Source organism: Melampsora larici-populina, assembly GCF_000204055.1.
Source record: "Melampsora larici-populina 98AG31 unplaced genomic scaffold MELLAscaffold_2, whole genome shotgun sequence".
In the NCBI taxonomy this organism is placed as follows: domain Eukaryota; kingdom Fungi; phylum Basidiomycota; class Pucciniomycetes; order Pucciniales; family Melampsoraceae; genus Melampsora; species Melampsora laricis-populina.
The window spans coordinates 1,899,262-1,919,275 of NW_006768766.1; the positions used below are offsets into that span (position 1 = coordinate 1,899,262).

Consider the following 20,014-nt stretch of genomic DNA (forward strand, 5'->3'; position numbering starts at 1 on the left):
GAGTGGTAAAGACGTCAAAGTTGGAAACATTGAGGAAATGTGAAACAGACACAGGTGGTGTTTGGTTTACATCTTATGATTATGAGCCAATAGGATCTTTGGGCCACTTGTCAAGGGTTTTGTTGGTCACAGATGTAAACAGCTCTTTGCCTTGGACCACCTCATTGGGGCAATTTAAGTCAAAGAATCAAATTTGGAATCAAGTATTGAAGATGGTACTCAAAACAATCACATCTGATGCAACGGCCTCATCTTCCTATCCTTCAAGTTTGATATGCATCAACTTGAGCATGTACTTGAGGTATGGGTCAGTGCAGTCATCCTCAAGCCAAGTAATCTCAAGGACAATACTTGAATATTCAGCAAGCAAGATAGATCCAGTTGAATAATTTCCTTCCATGTGTTTGGTCACATACAGAAAAGCCTGTGGAGAGATGGGAAGATGTAAATAAAGAGAACATAAATGAAATAGAAGGTGCATGAATGCAAAAATTTGTGAAATGGCTAAAGAATCTGACCTCAAGGATTTTTAACAGGGTCTAAATTATGTCCCATTCATTGCCAGGTATGTGTAAGCCTTAGTAATAACAATTTTTGAAATTGCTGAGGAGAATAACATCCACAACCTATTCATCAAGAGATAAAAAATCATAAAGGGGGGAAGAAAAATCAAGATTGGTAAGTAACCATAAAAAACAGAGAGGAAGGAAAGATACTCACATTGCAAACATCAGACAACCTATTGAGGTAGTCTGTGTCAATATTCCAACACACTCCCCAGCCAGAGATTGGTGAATGGCCCTTTTACTCCAACTCTTCAGCCTTGGCTATAAACTCTTGGTACCTTGCTGAGCTTCTGGGATTAAAACCATTGAATGTTTTGACCTACATCAGAAAATATTGTGTCAGATTGGGGTGGAGTGGAGAGGTTTAAAGAAGATGATTCAAATAAAACAATAGCTTACTTTGCATACAGCCATAGCAATCACTGCCAGCATAGATGCCTCGGGTTGAGAAATCCAAGGCATCATTGGAGGCAAATCCTTGGACAGACCTCGTCCAAGGTTTTCACCCAAGGTATTTTTTTGCCCTGAGAATTACCTCGGATCAAAACCTCAGGAAGCTTCTGTCCGAGGTTTTGCATCTGAGGATACCTCGGATTTTGTAATCCGAGGTAAATATGTTGGTGGTGAATCTTGGAGTTCTCACCAAAATTGTTGGAGTCATGGTCCAAGATGCTGTCAAACAGTAGATCACTCACTTCAAGATCAGTATAATCTTGCTCCTCATTTGAGGAATTGAACTGGAGGTCTTTGTCACCAAGATTGGGTGTCAAAGTGGGGGCTGGTAATGTAGCACCAGGTGAAGTGGGAGGTTTGATGTGCCCAGCATGCAAACCTAACGTCTTGAGGTCTGCTTTGACAACCAGGCCAATCTTGTGTGTATGATACTTGACCTGGTTGGCAGCCAAGTCCCAATGCACCAGGTGGTCAGCTTGGCTGAACATATTCAATAGCTTGTTTGCCATAGTTGCAATCAAATTGCCTGAATTGGTTGCCTGAGCCAGCACACAAAGAGAGAGATTGGATTGGTTAGCATATATAAATCGAATAAATACAAAAAGAAATAAAAGAATGAAAAGGGTCACCAATAGATTATAAAGTATTAAAAAGGATTAGGGAGCTCCTGATAGATGGCTTTTGTAGTTTGAGAGGCCCACATAGTTCCTCAGATATTGGCCAATCAATCACATAGCTTGAAAACAGCTCTAAGTACTGGATTGTTGCATTGGGAAAATCAGAGTGCGTGACATAGTACACAGAAAACTAAGAAAGTGTTGAGAAGTTCAACACTGAAAGACAATTGAGAAAGGAAGGTCTAGAGTGCATTTTGGGTCGACTTGATCTATTTCATCTTGCTGCTGTTTCCGTGTTTGAGGCAGATCACACCCTTCTTTCATGGCAAGATGTTGTCAAGGAAGGGATGGCTGATCCTCTGCATCATCTTGATGCAAGTACAAGTTGTATTAACTTCATCTTCCTCTAGCAAAGTATTCATGATGGTATTGGCACTTTTACCTACAAGGATCATTGCCGGTCTAACAGAGGTGTGATGTTAGTGCAATATCCTCATGAATGACACAAGAAATGAAACAAGAAATTCCAGAGACTCTCCTCTCCTCTCATATGAATAGTATTGCGAAATGATTCCAAGAGTTTGGAAACCTGGCCAAGATCTTGCTTGACACCAGGTGTCTCAACAACTTCAATGTCTGAATCTTGATAGACATCAAGGCCAGTGGGGGCATTTTAATCCTAAAGATGATCTTAATGAAGTAAAGGTCAACAAAAAAAGAGAAAATATAAGAAAAGAAAAGAGATATTATAAGAGCTGAGATAGACCAAATCACTTATATCAAGAACTGTAACTGTGCTCTTTTTCTTCTTCTTCACAGGTGCTAATCAAGGTTGTGATGAGTTGGAACATATTTACCAACAGTACTTTTTCTTTTACTGTGTCCAACATTGTGATTAGTTCCTTTGGGGACCTGTTTGTGCAATTGTGATTGAACAGAAGATGATGCTGGGATGGGAGCAATCAAAGTCAAATCTGATGCCTTGTCCTCAGGTCCAGATTCTTCAGCCTCATCAGCATGTGATTGCAGTGCACAATGTAAGTCTGGTTGCTGCATCTAGACAGAAGAAAACTGCTCATTTGGGCAAAATCTTTTCAGGACTTAAGAGGAAACCATTTTTCACAGGAGAAGGAGTGGGGACATTGAAAGCTCAACAACAACCAACAAGGGGATCAATAAGACACTTGGCAGATAAGTCATGCAAGTAATGTAAAAGCACTTGGCAAATGAGTCACACAACAGAATTGAACACCAAAGAACCAATCTGATTTCACATCATACTCTAACGCCGGAAAACCTGAGCAACATATAAAGATGAATGAGAAGAAAAGAGAACGGTAATAGAACGACGGAAATTCGGGTGGACAGGACAGGGTACCATGACTTAAAGTGGGATTATACTCCAACATAATGTGCGTACATATAAGCTACACATCAAGTGCTTGGTTCGGGATGAATTTGTGATATCGCACGCCTTTGTTCGCGTTCTTCACGTATAGTTTTCAATTTTTGAGATATACCTTCAGATACACTTCCCAATAGTTCGCCGCAACGTTCACAGTAGTAACATGATGCAGTAGGCGTGATCATTGAAGCCATAACCACGCAACATTCTCCAACAGTCCACTCATGCCCGCTTCGGGGATGACGGCAATGGCAACAACTAGTTTCATAGATGAGTTGTTCAGGATTTTCTGAATCAAAGACCTTAATCCGTCCGCAGAACCCAGAGACATCCCAAAGTGATTTATCTTTCATGGATAAAATTTTGCTGTCCTTATTGTACTTGTAGTGTAAGCCATCTGTCTTTTTATTTACTTCTTTTGCTATATGGTGAAGTTCCTCTTCAGTGTATTCCGTACGCGACATACCAGGCTGGGAAGGTGCTTTCAAAGTCGTTGTTTCGAAACCCTTTGAACTTTGCGACACTTGTTGCATCTTGCGATCATGGAGCATTCTTCTCCCCTCCATTGCTTGAGGATCGGCACTAAAAACTTTGTCTCGTCGATTATATCTCAACCGGAGTGTCTGTCCTTCTCGCCATCCTTCGAACATTTTTTCTACAGCTGGATTCCATTTGACCCCGGAAGCCGTTCCAGAATTCCATCCATCGGAGCCCATAGCAGGGGGCACATACGACGAGCTTGCCGCCTGTGAAAATTCTACTATACCGGAATGGACACAGTAAGCGAGATACGCATACAATCCGAGAACAAGAGGTTTCATTTTTGATAAACTATAACACCTGATGGAATCTTTCTGAAAACGCATGTAAGACTATCAAGAAACCTTCCTGAAAAAATGTTAAAGAAGTATACAAAATGTAACGTACATTGAAACTGTGTACTAGGAGAACTGAATCCGATTTGCAATCAACGCAGCTCTAGAAAAACGTGGGTCTGTTGGTTTATTTTTTTTGATGACAGTGTGGTCTTACTAAAGGGTTGATCAACTGTGAATGTTCTGGGATAGGTATTGTGGACGAGACATATGAATTTCTTTGGATGTTCTTCGGTGTCAAGTTGAGCAAAGTTATACGCACTCAACCTAAGTACTGGAGATTTTGATGGTCCCAATCACCAATCAAAGAGTTCAGATGCCACAAATACGCTTCGAATCGAAGGGATCACACTCTTAAAAGATGCGCCCAATTATGAAATGCAAGGACAGCTTGATGATCAAGTTGAAGTATCAAAATATAGAAAGTGGGTTCAGTAGAGCTTGCCAGTCGTGCTAGTGCAAAAAGCTGCTCTAAATAAACTGACGGCAAAACTGCGCATGGGTATGAGAAGATATGCGTCGTATTCTAAATGTAGAACGATTTCACAGACCATTCGGCGCGATGTCTGAATCCCATTTCGCTTCCTACTAGTACGAGCATTGGTTTGAAAGATCGGTAGCGGACCCGCAATACAAAGGTTTGAAAGTTGTTGCGTAATTCGCCAAATTTAACTCTCTGCCATATACTAATCATACCGGGCTGTTTTGCATCCCGATCAATCACATTTGAGACATCACGTAGTGTCGGAAGTAGGCTTATTACAAATCTTCAACTCTATCGCGCTGTTGTCTTTCCGCAATCGTTTCAAGGTCTTTTTTCGATGATCGCGAGTCTGTTTGCCTCTCAGATCCGCAAAATGTGACATGACTGACAGTGAACTCCGACTAGGATGATACAGCGTCCTCCTTAAGGAGTTGAGATACCTTGTCTTGGTTCACCTGGGATCATATTAGTCACTCATTCAGGCAGGTAACTTTTCAGGTTAGGCAAGGAGTAAGAATGACTGATGACGAGCCTACGATAAGCTTAAGAGCTCCATCATATACGCTTCCAGATTTCGCTGTTACTGTGATAATTGATGAACTCTCCCGGACTGCCAAGAGCCTTTGAAACGTCGCACTGATAGAATTGGCTTTGGCGCCCAAAATGACACGGCGTACATTCGTCTTGAAAAGCATATCCAGACCGATAGGCCTCATATGGAAACGATACACCCCATTTCAAGTTATGTGGAATATGTTTCTGAATATTTGTGTATTTTGCAAATATGTAATAGATACAATAGACAGGTGATCGTTCTTAGGCATAAATAAGGCATTAAACGTCCGATACGAAAAGGTTTGATAGGAGACCATAGTATGATGTCAAGGATTTTACTTAGATGATATTGGATATGGTAAAGAAAAAGGCAGAGATAAATGAAATCTGGGCGAGTCGTGACATAAATTAGGGCATGAGGCACAAGAAACCAATGAAACGGTTGGTCATTTAACCCATAACTTCCACAATTGCTAAGAAAAAATGAATGTCAGTTTCTACTTGAAAGAGATGAAAAGGACAATTGGCGGCTTACCTGGTCCAGCGATTGTGGTAGCATCTGTGACCTCTTTGGCGGTTGATAAGATGACGTAGGTTTGACCAGCGGCATCACGAGGCACAGTGGTGCTACCATTCTTCCATACAACGGGAGTCTTGGTTAAACCGTAGTAGAATACAGCGCTAGAAAAAAACAAGTGTCAATTTGGGAAAAAGATAGCAGTGCAGTAACAGATATTAGTGGGATCAGTTTTTGGACGTACTATACATCTCCGGTTGTGGAGGGGGCTTTTGCAGGAGTCAATTTGATTTCGGAACCCTTGTAAACAAGACCATTGGCTCCCAAGGTAAGAGCTGGGAATGGTTTAAGGGGTAACTTGGCGTCTTCCAAAGTTTTGCATCCGGGTTTGATGAATCCAGCGGCCAATGTGTAGATCTGGTTCGGGTTCATCGGCTATGTAAAGATGGAAAAATGGTCAGCAGGAATTTACTTGTGAAGTCAAAAATTTAACTGACTGTGTCTAGCGAAGATGGGAACGGGGATTGCGATTGGATGTTTCGGATGTATGAAGAGTGGCGTGCCTCGACGGTGGTGATAGATCCTGCGATGCCCTGGAAAATGAATAGCACAGTCAGGAAGTCTGATTGGGATGGAGAGCTATGGTAGCACCAGACTGACCAAGTATGCCTTGCTGGAGATGATGGGGACACCGCCGAGATAAGCTGATACACCAACACCTGATGAAGTGAGGACAATGCAGTTCGGTCAGACAGTGCCATCCAAGATATTAACAACGAGATGCAGAGAGATGCAGACCTTCAAGGATGTTGGCGACAGCGACGAACGAACTGGGATCCGTCATAGGGCTAAAGCGATATGTACATGCATGAGTTTGTTGATCGCTCTTTCTTCGATCAAGGCCAAGACTCACAAATCGTAGGTACATGCGCCTACCGGAGAACCACCGGCGGAAGCGAGACCGTCAGTGAGCATCTTGACGTGCTCGGCCTCATCTTGAGAACACCAAAGATTTACATCAGTAAATTAAATTCAGTTGATCATGAGCTGGGACTGCAATATGACTCTCACCTTTTGCGATCTCCTCAAATCGTGTGCGGACCCGTTCCTCAAATCCAGCCTTGGTGAAATCATCTGCGCTGTACTTGGCTAAAGCAGTCGAGTAGAATGTGCTTTCCAAATGCTCAAGAGTGAGAGCGTACTAGAAAAAAATATGAATGGTATCAATTGAAAGGATCAAACTTCTACTTGGCCTAGAGAAAAATCATTCGAACCTGGAGGATGTCAACATCTGTGTATGCTGGTGAAGCGTTTTCGCGGGCCTTTAAGGCGGCACCTGAGACAGAGACAGCAACAAGGACAATGGATGCTAAAGAGTTGAACAACATATCGTAATGATAAGTTTAGAGTCTGCGTATGGATTGATTTAGTTATGAGAAGATAGAATGAGGTGGGATGAAGAGACAGCGCCGATGTGGTACGAACCCTTACCTTTATAAGCACCCTGCAAAACGTGGGGGGAGAGGAAAAGAGGAATGAGCTTCTTAAAACAAAGGTGTATGTCAAAAAGAATTTTCCTTACCCGCCGAATCCGAAGAATTCTATGGAATTCTAGCACACTTTGTGTAGAAGACCAATGCGACTCCACGATGCTGTTATGTGGCGATGTCCAAACGGAAGTTGTACACCGCCAACACGGAGGCCCTCCACATGCTGAATCAAGCTGAATCAGGTCCCCCGACGCCTGCGATGTCAGTATAGTTGGACCTATAAATCTGTAATGAAGGATACACATCGATCCCGAATCATGATGCACAAAACATACATATAATGAAATGGGTATTATTTTCTTCCGTGTGGAAATCTTTCTACCAAGAGGTCTCCTCGCCGTTGGGCAATCAAGCATGATGTAAAGCCCGTTCGATGACAAGGTGGAAGTTGGAACAAGTCGAGGATATCGGAGGGTACCATACTGCGTCATAGAGTTCACGTCTGTTCAACTCTTCAGTCTAAAAGTCTGGCGGTAAAGCCTTTGTGTTTTTGATCACATGCGCAATGCCTTGCCTCCACCAGATGACTTGTTGAAGGTGTGCGAGGTGGGACCAATTGAGATCATACATAACTTCAACTCTGCTGAGTTTGTTGACTGCTCCTATGCACTTTTCTTTCAAAAAAATCAAAAGGGCCTCCGAATCGCCGTTGTCGGCTTATAGTGGAAGTATAACACACCTCCCAGCCCATATTCCTCGTGCATTGATTGTAGACACGATCTGAATACCGAAAGGCTTGAAGCTTCACTCATGTGGAACTGATAGCCCCAATTCATCCCAGCACATGCTCATCATGCTCGATTTAAAGTCATCGATATACGCTCGCAAAGTCAATGCAATAAAGAGGTAATAGTTTTAGGGATGATTAAGGCATTCAAATTCCAACACAAGAAGTTAAGACATCAGACAATAAGACAACAATTGATTTAGGTAGATGAGATCAACTAAAGTAAGCAAAAAAGAGAAAAGTGAAAGCTTGGTGGGGACGGGACATAAACCAAGATACGAGGCACAGTATCAGACGTCAAAGAAGAGATTTGATTGTTTAAGCCATAACTTCCACGATCGCTAAGAAAGAAAAACGTCAGTTTTCAGCCGGTGAGATTACGATCAAGAGTGAAGGCTTACCTGGTCCAGCGATCGTAGTTTCGTCTGTGGCCTTTTGCGAGGTTGAGAGGATGACATAGGTTTGACCAACAGCATCAAGAGGGACACGAACCATACCGTTCTGGATCGCAACAGCGGTCTTGGTCAAACCATAGTAGAACACAGCACTGAAAAATTTTAAATGTCAATTTATGCAAAGAACAGGATTATCAGAAATCATCAAGAAAAGATTTTACATACAATACATTTCCGCTTTTAGCGGGTGATGTGGCAGAGGTCAATTTGATTTGAGAACCCTTGTGAATAGGACCAGTGGTTGATAAGGTAAGAGCCGGAAAAGGTTTAAGGGGTAACTTGGTGGCTACCAAAGTCTTACATCCGGGTTTGATAAACCCAGCCGCTAAGGTGTAAATTTGATTTGGGTTCAATGGCTATAAAGAGATAGAAAAAGTGTAAGTAGAGAACTACTTGTGAATTCAAATATTTTAACTCACTGTGTCTAACGAAGATGGAAAGGGGGATTGTGATTGGATTCCTCGAACGTATGAAGAGTGGCGTGCTTCAACAGTGGTGATAGATCCTGCAATAGTCTTGAGAATGGATAACACATGGTCAGTGATTCTGACTGGAATGGAAAGCTCCGGGATACCAAACTGACCAAGTATGCCTTGCTGGAGATGATGGGGACACCACCGAGATAAGCTGATACACCAACACCTGATGAAGCAAAGACGACGAGATACACTTCGATCAGACCGTGCAAACAAAGACATCAAGATTGAGTTGCAGACCTTCAAGGATGTTAGCAACAGCGGCGAACGACTTTGGGTCGTTCATAGGGCTGAAATACGGAATAGGACCATGCATGAGTTTTTTCATCGCGATTTTTCAAATCAAGCTAGACTCACAAGTCGTAGGTGCAAGCGCCAACCGGAGTTGCACCGGCGGCAGTGAGACCGTCAGTGAGAAGCTTGACGTGCTCCCGCTCATCTTAAAGACAAAAAGCATTCACATCAGTAAGATAAACCCAGCCGAGTATGATTAGACTACAATATGTTGCTCACCTCTTGCAATCTCTTCGAAACGAGTGCGGACCCACGGCTCAAAGCCAGCCCTGGCGAAATCAGCAGCGCTGTACCTGGCTAAAGCAGTCGAGTAAAACGTATCTTCCAAATGCTCAAGGGTAAGAGCATACTAGAAAAGAAATCATATGGTATCAATAAAAAAGATAACACTTCTACTCGAACTGGTGAAAAACTCATTCGAACCTGGAGAATATCGGCATCTGTGAATACTGGTGAAGGCTGGGTGTATGTTAAAGCGGCGCCTGAAACGGAAGCAGCAGCAAGAGAAACAGATAATAAAGAGTTGAACAACATTTTATGATGATATTTAATTTAAAGTATTAAGGTATGTATGTATGGAAGAATGCTTGAATGATAAAGATGTGGGATAAAGATATCTGAGCAGTTGGGCGTATCCACCCTTGCGCTTTATAAGCAAAATGTAAGACTTGGGAGAGAAGAAGGAAAGAGGAACGGGTGCTTCTCAAAACACCGATATACTTAACAGAAAACCAACTTTCCATACCAGCTAATTGCTGCTGATTGTCTATGGAATTCCACCACATTTGGTATGGAAAACTAAATCTCAATTCATAGCCTTGTTGTGTGGTGAACAAGGGTGAACACTTGACTGAAGCATGATAAGTACATACATATTGATGCCCAAACGGAATTTGTCTACCCCCGAGACGGAAGTCCTCCAGAGCCTCCACATAGTCCACATACCGTACCAACTCTCCCGACGCCTACGACGTCGGTATATTGGACTATAACCATAACTTAAAGCTATATCTATAATGAAGGATATCAAAGCACCGGTGTATCGAAGATTCGATTCGGGATGTTTATGAATTCCTTTCGATCTCTTCCAACTAGAAACTGGATGTTTTTATCTAGTACGTATGTATCAAGCTGCATAGAGCGGCGCTGAGCTGCGTCAATCGCACCGATAGTCAATCGAGTAAACTTAGCTTGATAATGCATTTAGCCCGCTTCATGACAACGTTAAACAAGTCCAGGAGAATGAACGCATCGTGCTGTGTCACAAAAGCTTACTTCTATTCAATTCTTTATCCTAGAAGTCAAGAAAGAAGACTAGAGTTTTCGATCGCATGTGCGATAACAGCGATAACTCACCTCCATCAGACTCAGACTTCTTTTTCAAAAGGTGGGTCTAATTGAGATCATAAATTGACTGTCAAGCCAGTATATTAATGCATAAACTGCCATAGGACTGTGAGACTACTTCACACTCACACAGGCACAAAAACATAGTAAAAAGATAAAGAGTGGAAACATAACATAAATAAAGGGAAAAAAAAAGACTCTTGACTAATCGTTTGTGTATCTTGAACAAAGATCTGTTCAAGAACGATCAAAAGAAATCCAAAGATCAAGCTACACTGCCTAATTCGAAACTTCGACGACAGCTAAAGTGTCCATAGAAAAAGAAACGTCTCAGTTTTAAAGCACAAACCAGATGAAACTATGTCAAATGAATTTCTTACCTGGTCCTGCAATAGTGGTTGCATCCGTTGCGTTTTGAGCTGAGGACAAGATGACGTAAGTCTGACCTGCGGCATCGTTAGGGATCATAACACTTCCGTTCTTCCATGGCACAGCTGTCTTGCTCAAGCCATAGTAAAAGACGGCACTACGAGGAGAAAGATGGTGATCCAGATCAACATGAGTCATGGATGACCGACAAGAACCAAAGACACTTACAACATATCACCAGTCATGGTTGCGTTCGTCATTGGGGTCAACATAATTTGTTGACCTCGAGTGAGGGTTCCAGTGGTTCCCATCATAAGCCCAGGGAAAGCCTTGAATGGTAAGTTAGCGGCTGCCAAACTGGCACATCCAGGTTGGATGAACCCAGCTGCGAGAGAGAAGACTTGATTGGGATCAAGCGGCTAGAGAGAGAGAGAAATGTGGTAAGTTTCCATGCACCATTGGTATACATACTCTGCTTGATTGACTCACCGTATCCTCAGGTGACGGAAATGCCGATTCTCCTTCGACAGCGGCACGAATATAAGACGAATGTCTAGCTTCCACCGTCAGAATCGAAGCAGCAGCAGTCTAACAAAGAACATATAGTCAGTTACCTACGGTACTAAAACACTTTGAAGATTTCAAGACTGAAGCTTACCAAATACTGCTTGTTGGTAATCGAGCTAGCTCCACCTAGGTATGCCGAAACACCAACACCTTATATGTGAGCCAAAAGAAACACAAAATCAATTTTTTACAATTTCAAAGCCTCACAGAACCGGCTTCATAAAAGTGACTATCAAAACATTCAACATACCCTCAAGAATGCTTGCAACGGCCGCAAAAGACTTGGGGTCTGTAACAGGGCTGATGGTAGGATTTTGATGTTAGAGACACCAAGAGCTTGTAAGACATAGAAAACACTCGACTGACAAGGTGTAGTTACACGCTCCCACTGGGTTTGCGCCCGCTGCAGATAGAGCAGAAGTCAAGAAGCTCACATGTTGAGCCTCGTCTGAAACACACCCAACATCAGCCGTTGAACTCACTTCGATCATGAGATAAGTCAAAGAATCAATCAAACCTTGTGCAATCTCTTCAAATCGACTACGGACCCATGTTGGGAAACCCGCGTTGGTAAAATCTGAAGCGCTATAGTTTGCTAAAGCAGTCGTATAGAAAGCGCTTTCGAGGTGCTCCAAAGTGAGAGCATACTAAAGAACATATAAAAAGACGTGTCAATCTTTGAAAATATACAAAAACTTGACTTGAATGAAAGGTATGTATAGAGGAAAGATTATTGACCTGTAGGATATCAGTATCGGTAAGAGCTCCTTGATTGTTCTGACGAGCATCAAGATTAGAACCTGAAACGACAGCAAGAGTAGCAAATAGGATCGAGACTAAAGGAGTGATCATCTTAAAATTAATCTTTTTTTTTGGAAATCTTTCTCAAAGAGTAGAATGAAGGTCAAGAATGAAAAATTGTAAAGCAAGAACGGGTTGTGAAGTTTGTAAAGTTGAAAAGTGGACGTAATGAAAATATCTTGTTCGAATTAGCAAGACTAGGTTTTATATCTTTCATTATCTTTTTGATTTGGTTATCCAAACATTTTCAAAACACGCGTTTCATCTTTCTGTCTGTCTGTGAACTGAGACTCAGCTCTCAAGGCAAAGACAAAATCACCATGCCGATTCATATGGTAAGGACCTCAAAGGACAATCTTAACACAGGCACAACTCATATAGTCTTACTACAAGCAGTCCATAAGGGCGGATGGTCCCAACAAAGCGTTTGATCCTATCCGAATCTTGGTCCAACAAATGTCTCATAAAAAAGGCCCATGAGCTCTGCTCTTGACCGTTCTTCAGCTAAGTCAGAAAACCTTGACACAGCTTAAAGATATCGGACAATGCACACTGAATTTGATTCTGGATGATTCATCAGTTTCAACTGTACTGACTGTGCTGAGTCTGACCTATTGATCAGATTCACGACCGGGTTGAACTTCCATAGATAGCAGTTGAAGTGCTTCACATGCGAGGGCGCGGACGCGACCGCGCAGACTCCAGAGAGGGCTTTGTTGAGCTATAACTAAACTCTTAAACTCTCAGTGATTTGTCATTCGGTTCTCCAGCTTCAAAACTTTTTATCAAATCTCTTCACATCACTAGCTCTCCATCAACATATCTCCTGGAGCTAACTTAACTAAGATCCCTCTACCTCGTGAGCGAGCCTTAGCGAGTAGAGGGACTTACCTGTAATGTCGAGTTTCTTGGTGAGGAGCAGATTGAGGTTTTGGTGGTGGGAATCTGTACTAATACAACTTTTCCGTATCGGAATACGAAATTTTCTCTTCTTGACTTATGTTTTGATTTTACTTCTTGTTCATCTTTCTATCTACTCAACTTTTGATTCTCAAATTGAGATGAAAAGTTTTCATTGAGCTCAAAAAGAGCTCATCTGAAATTTCGAATGCTGCGAGTTACCGAAAACAAGAAGGTATGTAATGTGAGACCTTGTGAACCTTTCGACTCAAATCTGCACTGTTGATCATCAGAAGTTGACCGAGAAGAACCGGTCAACAAGGATCAATTTGTTACATGAGAAGGATAAAAACTCGAGAAATTGGTGTTTCTGCCATTGGTTTTTGCCAGTTGCTGTTTTCCGCGGAAACAGCAACTGGAAGTTTTTGAGATACCTACCACTTGTTGACCACTACACCAAAACCTGATCCTAAAAATGAGTTCGCACATTGACCCAGCTGTGGGAGGACTGGATTCAAATACCGAAGCCAATAATCGAGTGCCGGCGGTCAGCACAGCTGGAGCTGAAGAGCCTGCTCAAAATATCACAATCAAGATATGTGATTATATCAAGAAGACATCTTCAATGACTCCAAAGGAATTCATTCAGAGTTTACTTGATTCTGAGGTCCCTGGAGTTGCTTCGAGACGCCAATATTGGGCTACACAGACTGGTTGGTCTTCGACCGAGAAACTTATCTTGAGTATCAAGAAACGAGTGATTGAAAGCGAAAAAAAGGATGGTACTGACCGATGGAGTACCTTCATCCTGAATGAGGCAAGTCTCTTCCAACAACATCAGAGAGTTGAATCCTTTCTGATGAAGTTGCAATTTCAAAAGGCTCACGAGATTCTCAATCGTGAAGAGCCGCCTCCAGGCTATGCTCCAAAGGGAAGCTTTTATAGTTCTGAGCGTGTGGACTACGAGTTTTTCGAAAGCAAGTCTGAGGCCATTCGTGAAAATATCATAAAAAATAGTATGCCTTTCCTCCATTCTTTAATATATGAGAAGATCGAGTTAGCTATCATGGAACGAAATAAATTGCGTGAGGAGAATTAAAAAAAAAAGGCTATTGAAGAAATAGATTCACCTACAAATGATGATAGTGTATTAGAGGCCATTCCTGCGGAGTCAATGGAAGGTATATTCCATTCGAAGAAACCTTCCTCCAGCAGTACTGATGATCATCGATTGAAGCATGTACGTATTTGTGTTGTAATTCAAGTTGATTGGATGCAAAGGAAAACATTAACACTTATGTATCTCTTCATTCAGCTTCCTTGTACTATACTCGCAATGATAGCCTTTGCCTGCAACAGGCGCTTCAATGGGACACAATTACAAAACTCAATTACCTTTATTGCTTGTGGTATCTCCGAGCGAGTCAACGATTATCTACACTTCCTGGGATTAACAACTAGCCGTCAAACTGGATTGAAAGCCATGGAAACTCTTGGAACAGCTTCTGAAGAGATCATCAAAAATCAAATGGCCCAAAAATATAACCTTCGGCCTTTCACCACACTTGATAATATCGACATTCAAGCACGTGTTCACAATCCTCGAATTGAGGCGTCTACAAAGATGTTCCACGGCTCTTATGGTCCGCAACGCTATGGAAATTGGCCCATTTTGGTTGCGGAGCGGAGCCTCCGCTATGGGAGGAACCACTATCATATCGCTATTTATGAGAAAAAAATTCGGACAAGGTTGCGGAGCAATAAAATCGCTATTTTTGCGCTATATAGCGCGCTATAAATGCATTGCTGTACAGCATACTAGAAGGTAAGAGAAAACATGCTTGACATGTTAAATCTATGTGTACCTGGTCTCTCCATACTTTCAAAAGCCTATCATTCCTACTGATAGTGGCAAAATCGACTCGTCGGTCCACAAACTTGGTACATTAAGCACATCACTTGCCTGACAAACACTTGCTTCCTGAAGATCTTGCTATGTACTTCAATCTCAAATGCTCTTGATGTTAATGCTGAAAAGCGTGGAACCAAATCGATCCACATAGAGACAAATAGCAGTGTTGGAATCGGAAAGTCAAGCGTATTGCGCTTCATAGATTGATGATCTTTGAGGGGTATCGATTGTAAGATTGTTTGAATAAAAAACATGCTGAAACAAATATGATATGTCCTAAACACATGACAACTTGAATTCAAACAGTCTTAAATAAACGAATTCAAAACGATACGGATTTGCCTTCATTTACTTGATCTTTATATTCAAAGTAAACACCTACAATTAATATATTGGCAACAGGCCCTCAAGTTCAAAAATGATTGAAAAATGATTTACCGATTAAACCTCCTCAAGGAAGTGGATCACATCGACCAAATCCTTCTACATTTGTCTTCGATTTGTTGAGGTTTGTTGGGGTTTAATTCGGTTGTGATTGAGGTTGATTACATTGATGTATCCCAGAAGGTGTTGGATTTCATCTTATCATGATGATCAAGGACTTGAAAAGGTGTTGAAAAATGCGATCAATGGAAAAAAGTGTTGAGCTAAAGTTCACACGCTGTATAGTTTGAATTTGGCCATCATGATCTAGTCGGAGCAAGCGAGTTTGTTGTCGTTCGATGTTGAGATAATTTCATCATATCGCTACTCTTTTGTTTCTTGATTAATCCTTTTTTTACTGTATTTGTTTCCTCCGCTATATAGCGGAGGACACCTGAACCAGGTGGGTTGCGGAGCGAAAGCTCCGCTATGAGTTTTCCGGGTCCTTGTGTGCGGAGCGCAGGCTGCGCTATATATATTGGTGTATATAGCGGAGTCCCTGGCCGCTCCGCTATCGCTCCGCAACCACTATATGGAGCGGAGCGATTCCGGTATTGCCTGCACATCTTGTTGATAAGATCGACCCCAAGGACTCCAGTCTCGAGTCTCTTCTGAAATACATCGAAAAAAGTCAATCGGAGCCGTTGGAGATTTTCTCAATGTTACGCAGTCAAGAAGATCAAGTACATTGGTCCCTTGTACTGAAGTCGCAGCTGGCTAAAGCTCTCCTGGACTACAAATTCAAGAAAGAGTCGCCAGCCTACAAAACTTGTAAGAAATTACTCGCAACCGTTCCTCCTTCAGTGGACCAAATCGAATGGCACAAACCCGATCTAGTGATGCTCAAGATGATGAGTGCATCAGAAAGCTCCTCTGTAGGTGTGTCTGATATGCTCAATCAATGTTTAAAGCAAACTGGCGAGGACCCGGATAAATGTGCTGAGGGAATTCAAGTATTTGAAGGAGACATGGGAACTTGCTTGAACTTCGAGTCATTGACTCGCCAGCGCTTTCCGGCTGAGGTAGCTGCAGAATCCTTGAGTAGTGTTCTCAACATGCCCGGACTAGCTCATACTATGTGGAATGTGGCTAGCAAGCTTATAAGCCACCATTGGGGTGATTCAAAGGACTCAAGTGACACTGGGCTTCACCGAACAGCTGGCGCGCTTTCAATGCCAACGGACAGACTTCCATCTCAACAGGATTTTAATTCATTGCTACAAATGATTCACAAAAGTCATACGGCTACTCTAGTATTCTTATTGAGATATGTATCATTTCATCTTCAGCTTCACCTACCTCTTGAGCTGATATTCTCTGTCTTTCAGCACACAGATAATTCAGAGTCGTGAACACCCTGTTGAACTTGATAAACCCAACATAGCCCAATCTATCATTGATGAATGCTACGAGAGATACTTCACTGTTTCATCCGTCAAAGAAGCTTCAAAGACTGGGGACTGGACTTTGTATAATCTACGCCTGCGACTTCGCAACTTTGCAACAATTGTCGAAGGTGATCACGCAATGCGAGTAGGAGACATAGGTCGTGTCCTGCTAATGTGGAAGAGATGGGCTGTTATGGCACATGGAGTCAAAGGCCTTTCGCACTATGCAATTCACCTCCCAAGATTTATATTGATCCTGAATCAATTCTTACCTCCAGAGATTTCTAAAGCAATCAAGCATTCACTTTTGATTGCAACTGGAGGGCGCGATGGACACTGGGTTGGCAAAGACTTTTATCTTGAGATTCAAAACTATTGGCTGAAATATTTTTACAACAACTCGGTGGGTCCTTCCCTCTTTCAATCTTTTGATGATCATGGACTGATTAGATCGGTCCATATAGGGTCAAGGTACAAAGATCAAAAGGCTTATGGAACGATTTTCAATCATCATTCCACTTGTGAGAAAACTTTTCTTTCTTTGATAAGATTTGGTGTGATTACAATGGTTGATTGAGTATGAATACTACAGTTGCGTGAGCAGATACATCAAATAAAAGCTCGATCTGGCCTGAAGGATGTATATCAGAACAATCCACATCCGATCTCAGATCAAACAATGAGAGACTTTCTACATATGGCTCAAGTTCACCTGAGTGATCCTGAATACTCTCAATATAAGCGATCTGCTGATGATAACGATGAAATTGATGATATAGAAACATTAGGAATTGAGAAGTTTCGGTCAATCCTCAACATTGAAGCACGAAAGAAGCTTCCTTCTCGCTTCATTTGGGGATCTATGAGCACCAAAACAGAAGATAGAGACAATTCAAATCAACCTGATGAAGGCACTTTAAATTAACCTGACGAAATCTCACTCTTTCCTTGAATCAAAGTGAACCTGATGTACTCGTAAAATGAGAAATTGATTTATTTTTATCGGCTTGTTTTTGTTCTTTCAATTTCAAAGCTTGTGAAGCCTTTTCGGCGCGTAGCTGCTTTTGATTTGCAATGCCTTCAGCTTTGAGATCTTTTGCAACAGCCCTCATTCGTAATTCCTCCTTGTGTTCCTGTTCAATAAGTTCTTTGTTAAGGAATTCTTGATCGATTTCAATCTGAATATCTTCAAGTTCGGATTGATGTAGTTTGTAGGAGTCACTATTAAGCCAAGAATTAATACTTGTCGTGATCATTTCAAAGAGTCCAGGTATGGTTTGTCCTCCAAGGATCTCTCGCAGAAAGTGTCCATTTGAAGCTGAGGTGTAATTCTTAGCAATCTGCCAAGCATGCTCACGGTTGAAAAGAGTTTCAGGTAGATAGGGTGGATCAGTTGGGTATGTTTTCTTGAAAAGAATTTCGTAATTTCCAAGAATGGAAACTGTAAGATCAATGATTGATACATCCAGTCGGATTGGGTCATTCCACTTGCATACAAGTGGAATGTTGCTGGAAAATTTTCGCTTCCTGCTGCTCCTTGGAATATTGAGTAGTGATTCGTCTTCTGGCTCAGATGGAAAAGACGAAAGCAGAGCATTCAAATCGGCCGATTTTGTTTGTGGAAGCAGTCGAATGATTTGAGCAGCTCCTTGAGGGTCACAATTCGAACATCGACAAGCAGGCATTTTTGCATCCTTTTCCCGCTGAATCTCCAAAAGATAACCAGGATCCGAAAGAGACATGGCAATGTAACCCTTTCTGTATCATGCATATTGATCAGCTTTCTGATGATGGACAATTTTTAGTCTTTGTATAGCATCCAAAAAGCTTACAGGGTGTCTAGGGAATATACCACTCTCAAGCAACACGGTGTGAGTCTTAGAGCATGCATACGCTCCTGATTGTCCATCTGATCGTTTACATCGACCTCGGAAGCCGAATTCTTACCGCTAGATAGGTTTGGCTGAACAAATAAGATTACTAAGCCTTCGCTCCCATCGCGTCCACGCCCAGCTCTTCCAGCCATCTGATTTGAATCAGATGGGTCCATCGCACCCATGATGACTACAATCTTGACGCGGGGCCAGTTCTGACCCAGTCCAAGAGCGGAAGTAGCAGAGAGGATTGGAAATTTCCCTTTGCCATAATCTTGGGCCCGTGTTACTTTGTCTTTATCGCCAGTTACAGAATGATATCTACAAATGCATTTTGATTTAGGATTCTTAAAATTGTCTGGTTGACCCCGTGATTTCGAAACTACTTCCATCACCGTCAATGTTCTATTACGAGTACCCGAGTAAATAATCATCGGAGGTAATTCATCGTTTGAAACAATTGATTTGTGAGGAATTATTGCAGAGAGATCTTCTGCTGAATCGACAGTCTCAGTCAAATAGAGTCGAATGAAGCGGAGTTCAGGACGAGTAAGCTCTCCCTGTACCATTGTCATATTTGATGATGTTAAGCTTAAGCTTTTCTTTATGGCTGAGATTGCTTGAGGCCGACAAGTCGCCGACATCAAAAGCATTGGTATGTCATTGGTTGCCATCAGCTGCCGGCCAAGGAACCCATAAGATGATCGAAACAGACCAATATCTTGTGGAGTCACATGAACGGAAAAGTTCTTTGAAGCTCCACTCTCCTGAAGCCCCCACAAATAAATACAGTTTGCTTCATCGACCACTTTCAAGACCAGATGAGACTGAAACTGTTTACTATGGTAAAGAGTTTGAAATGCTTCACTATTTAAGAAGATCTCGGGACTCTTTGGCAACCAATGATAAGTATTAGTTTCTTTGCAAATAAAGAATCGATGTGTTCTCTCTGGATAAAAGAACATACCAAATATATGAATGAGTATTCATTGTTTTTTAATTTCTTCAATACTTTCTTATCAAACGTATTCTTTGTTAGATTAACTGCAGTGATGCCGGAGAGTTTTTTCTCCAAAACCTAGAAAGAATAACGAGGTTCTTCAGGTTAATATGGCTGACATGAATCAGATGCCTAAACACACCTGATTATCACCAAGAGCATCTAGCAGGTTCAAGACCAATATAACGGCCTTCTTGACCTTTGGGAACATGAGGAAGAATAGTTCCGATACTCGACTCTTTCCAGAGCCGGTTGCAGAGAGTAAGAAGGTGTTTTGACCGTTTGCTAGACTGACAGCGGTTTGTAGCTGAACATCGCTTGGCTCGTCATTAAACCACCTAGCCATGAACTTGGCCTTGAACATTGTCCACTGCTCAGAAATCGTTGCGGTGAGGACTTTTAAGCTGAGGCTTATCCGTTCTAAATGCAAGCTACGGCTGGACTCGCTAAGATCGTTTA

At 42.0% G+C, this 20,014-nt stretch overlaps 4 protein-coding genes across 4 annotated transcripts; all 4 read right to left on the minus strand.

Moving 5' to 3' along the window:
- Window positions 1–3,070: 3,070 nt before the first annotated feature.
- On the minus strand, window positions 3,071–3,862 carry MELLADRAFT_59115 (uncharacterized protein; the record flags this gene model as incomplete). The annotated part of the gene is made up of 1 exon (XM_007404656.1): window positions 3,071–3,862. The coding sequence occupies one exon, from the start codon at window positions 3,860–3,862 to the stop codon at window positions 3,071–3,073; it is 792 nt and encodes a 263-aa protein (XP_007404718.1).
- Window positions 3,863–5,405: 1,543 nt separating this feature from the next.
- MELLADRAFT_59116 (uncharacterized protein) lies at window positions 5,406–6,860 on the minus strand (the record flags this gene model as incomplete). The annotated part of the gene is made up of 9 exons (XM_007404655.1): window positions 5,406–5,428; window positions 5,491–5,636; window positions 5,717–5,907; window positions 5,970–6,065; window positions 6,133–6,191; window positions 6,271–6,320; window positions 6,386–6,467; window positions 6,544–6,673; window positions 6,747–6,860. The coding sequence occupies 9 exons, from the start codon at window positions 6,858–6,860 to the stop codon at window positions 5,406–5,408; spliced, it is 891 nt and encodes a 296-aa protein (XP_007404717.1).
- Window positions 6,861–8,067: 1,207 nt separating this feature from the next.
- MELLADRAFT_124084 (uncharacterized protein) lies at window positions 8,068–9,508 on the minus strand (the record flags this gene model as incomplete). Its single annotated transcript, XM_007404654.1, has 9 exons — window positions 8,068–8,090; window positions 8,151–8,296; window positions 8,370–8,560; window positions 8,624–8,719; window positions 8,788–8,846; window positions 8,921–8,970; window positions 9,038–9,119; window positions 9,194–9,323; window positions 9,398–9,508. The coding sequence occupies 9 exons, from the start codon at window positions 9,506–9,508 to the stop codon at window positions 8,068–8,070; spliced, it is 888 nt and encodes a 295-aa protein (XP_007404716.1).
- An 8,126-nt stretch (window positions 9,509–17,634) lies between these two features.
- MELLADRAFT_101845 (uncharacterized protein) lies at window positions 17,635–18,423 on the minus strand (the record flags this gene model as incomplete). The annotated part of the gene is made up of 1 exon (XM_007404653.1): window positions 17,635–18,423. One exon carries the CDS (start codon window positions 18,421–18,423, stop codon window positions 17,635–17,637), a length of 789 nt encoding a protein of 262 aa, XP_007404715.1.
- Between the last annotated feature and the right edge of the window lie 1,591 nt (window positions 18,424–20,014).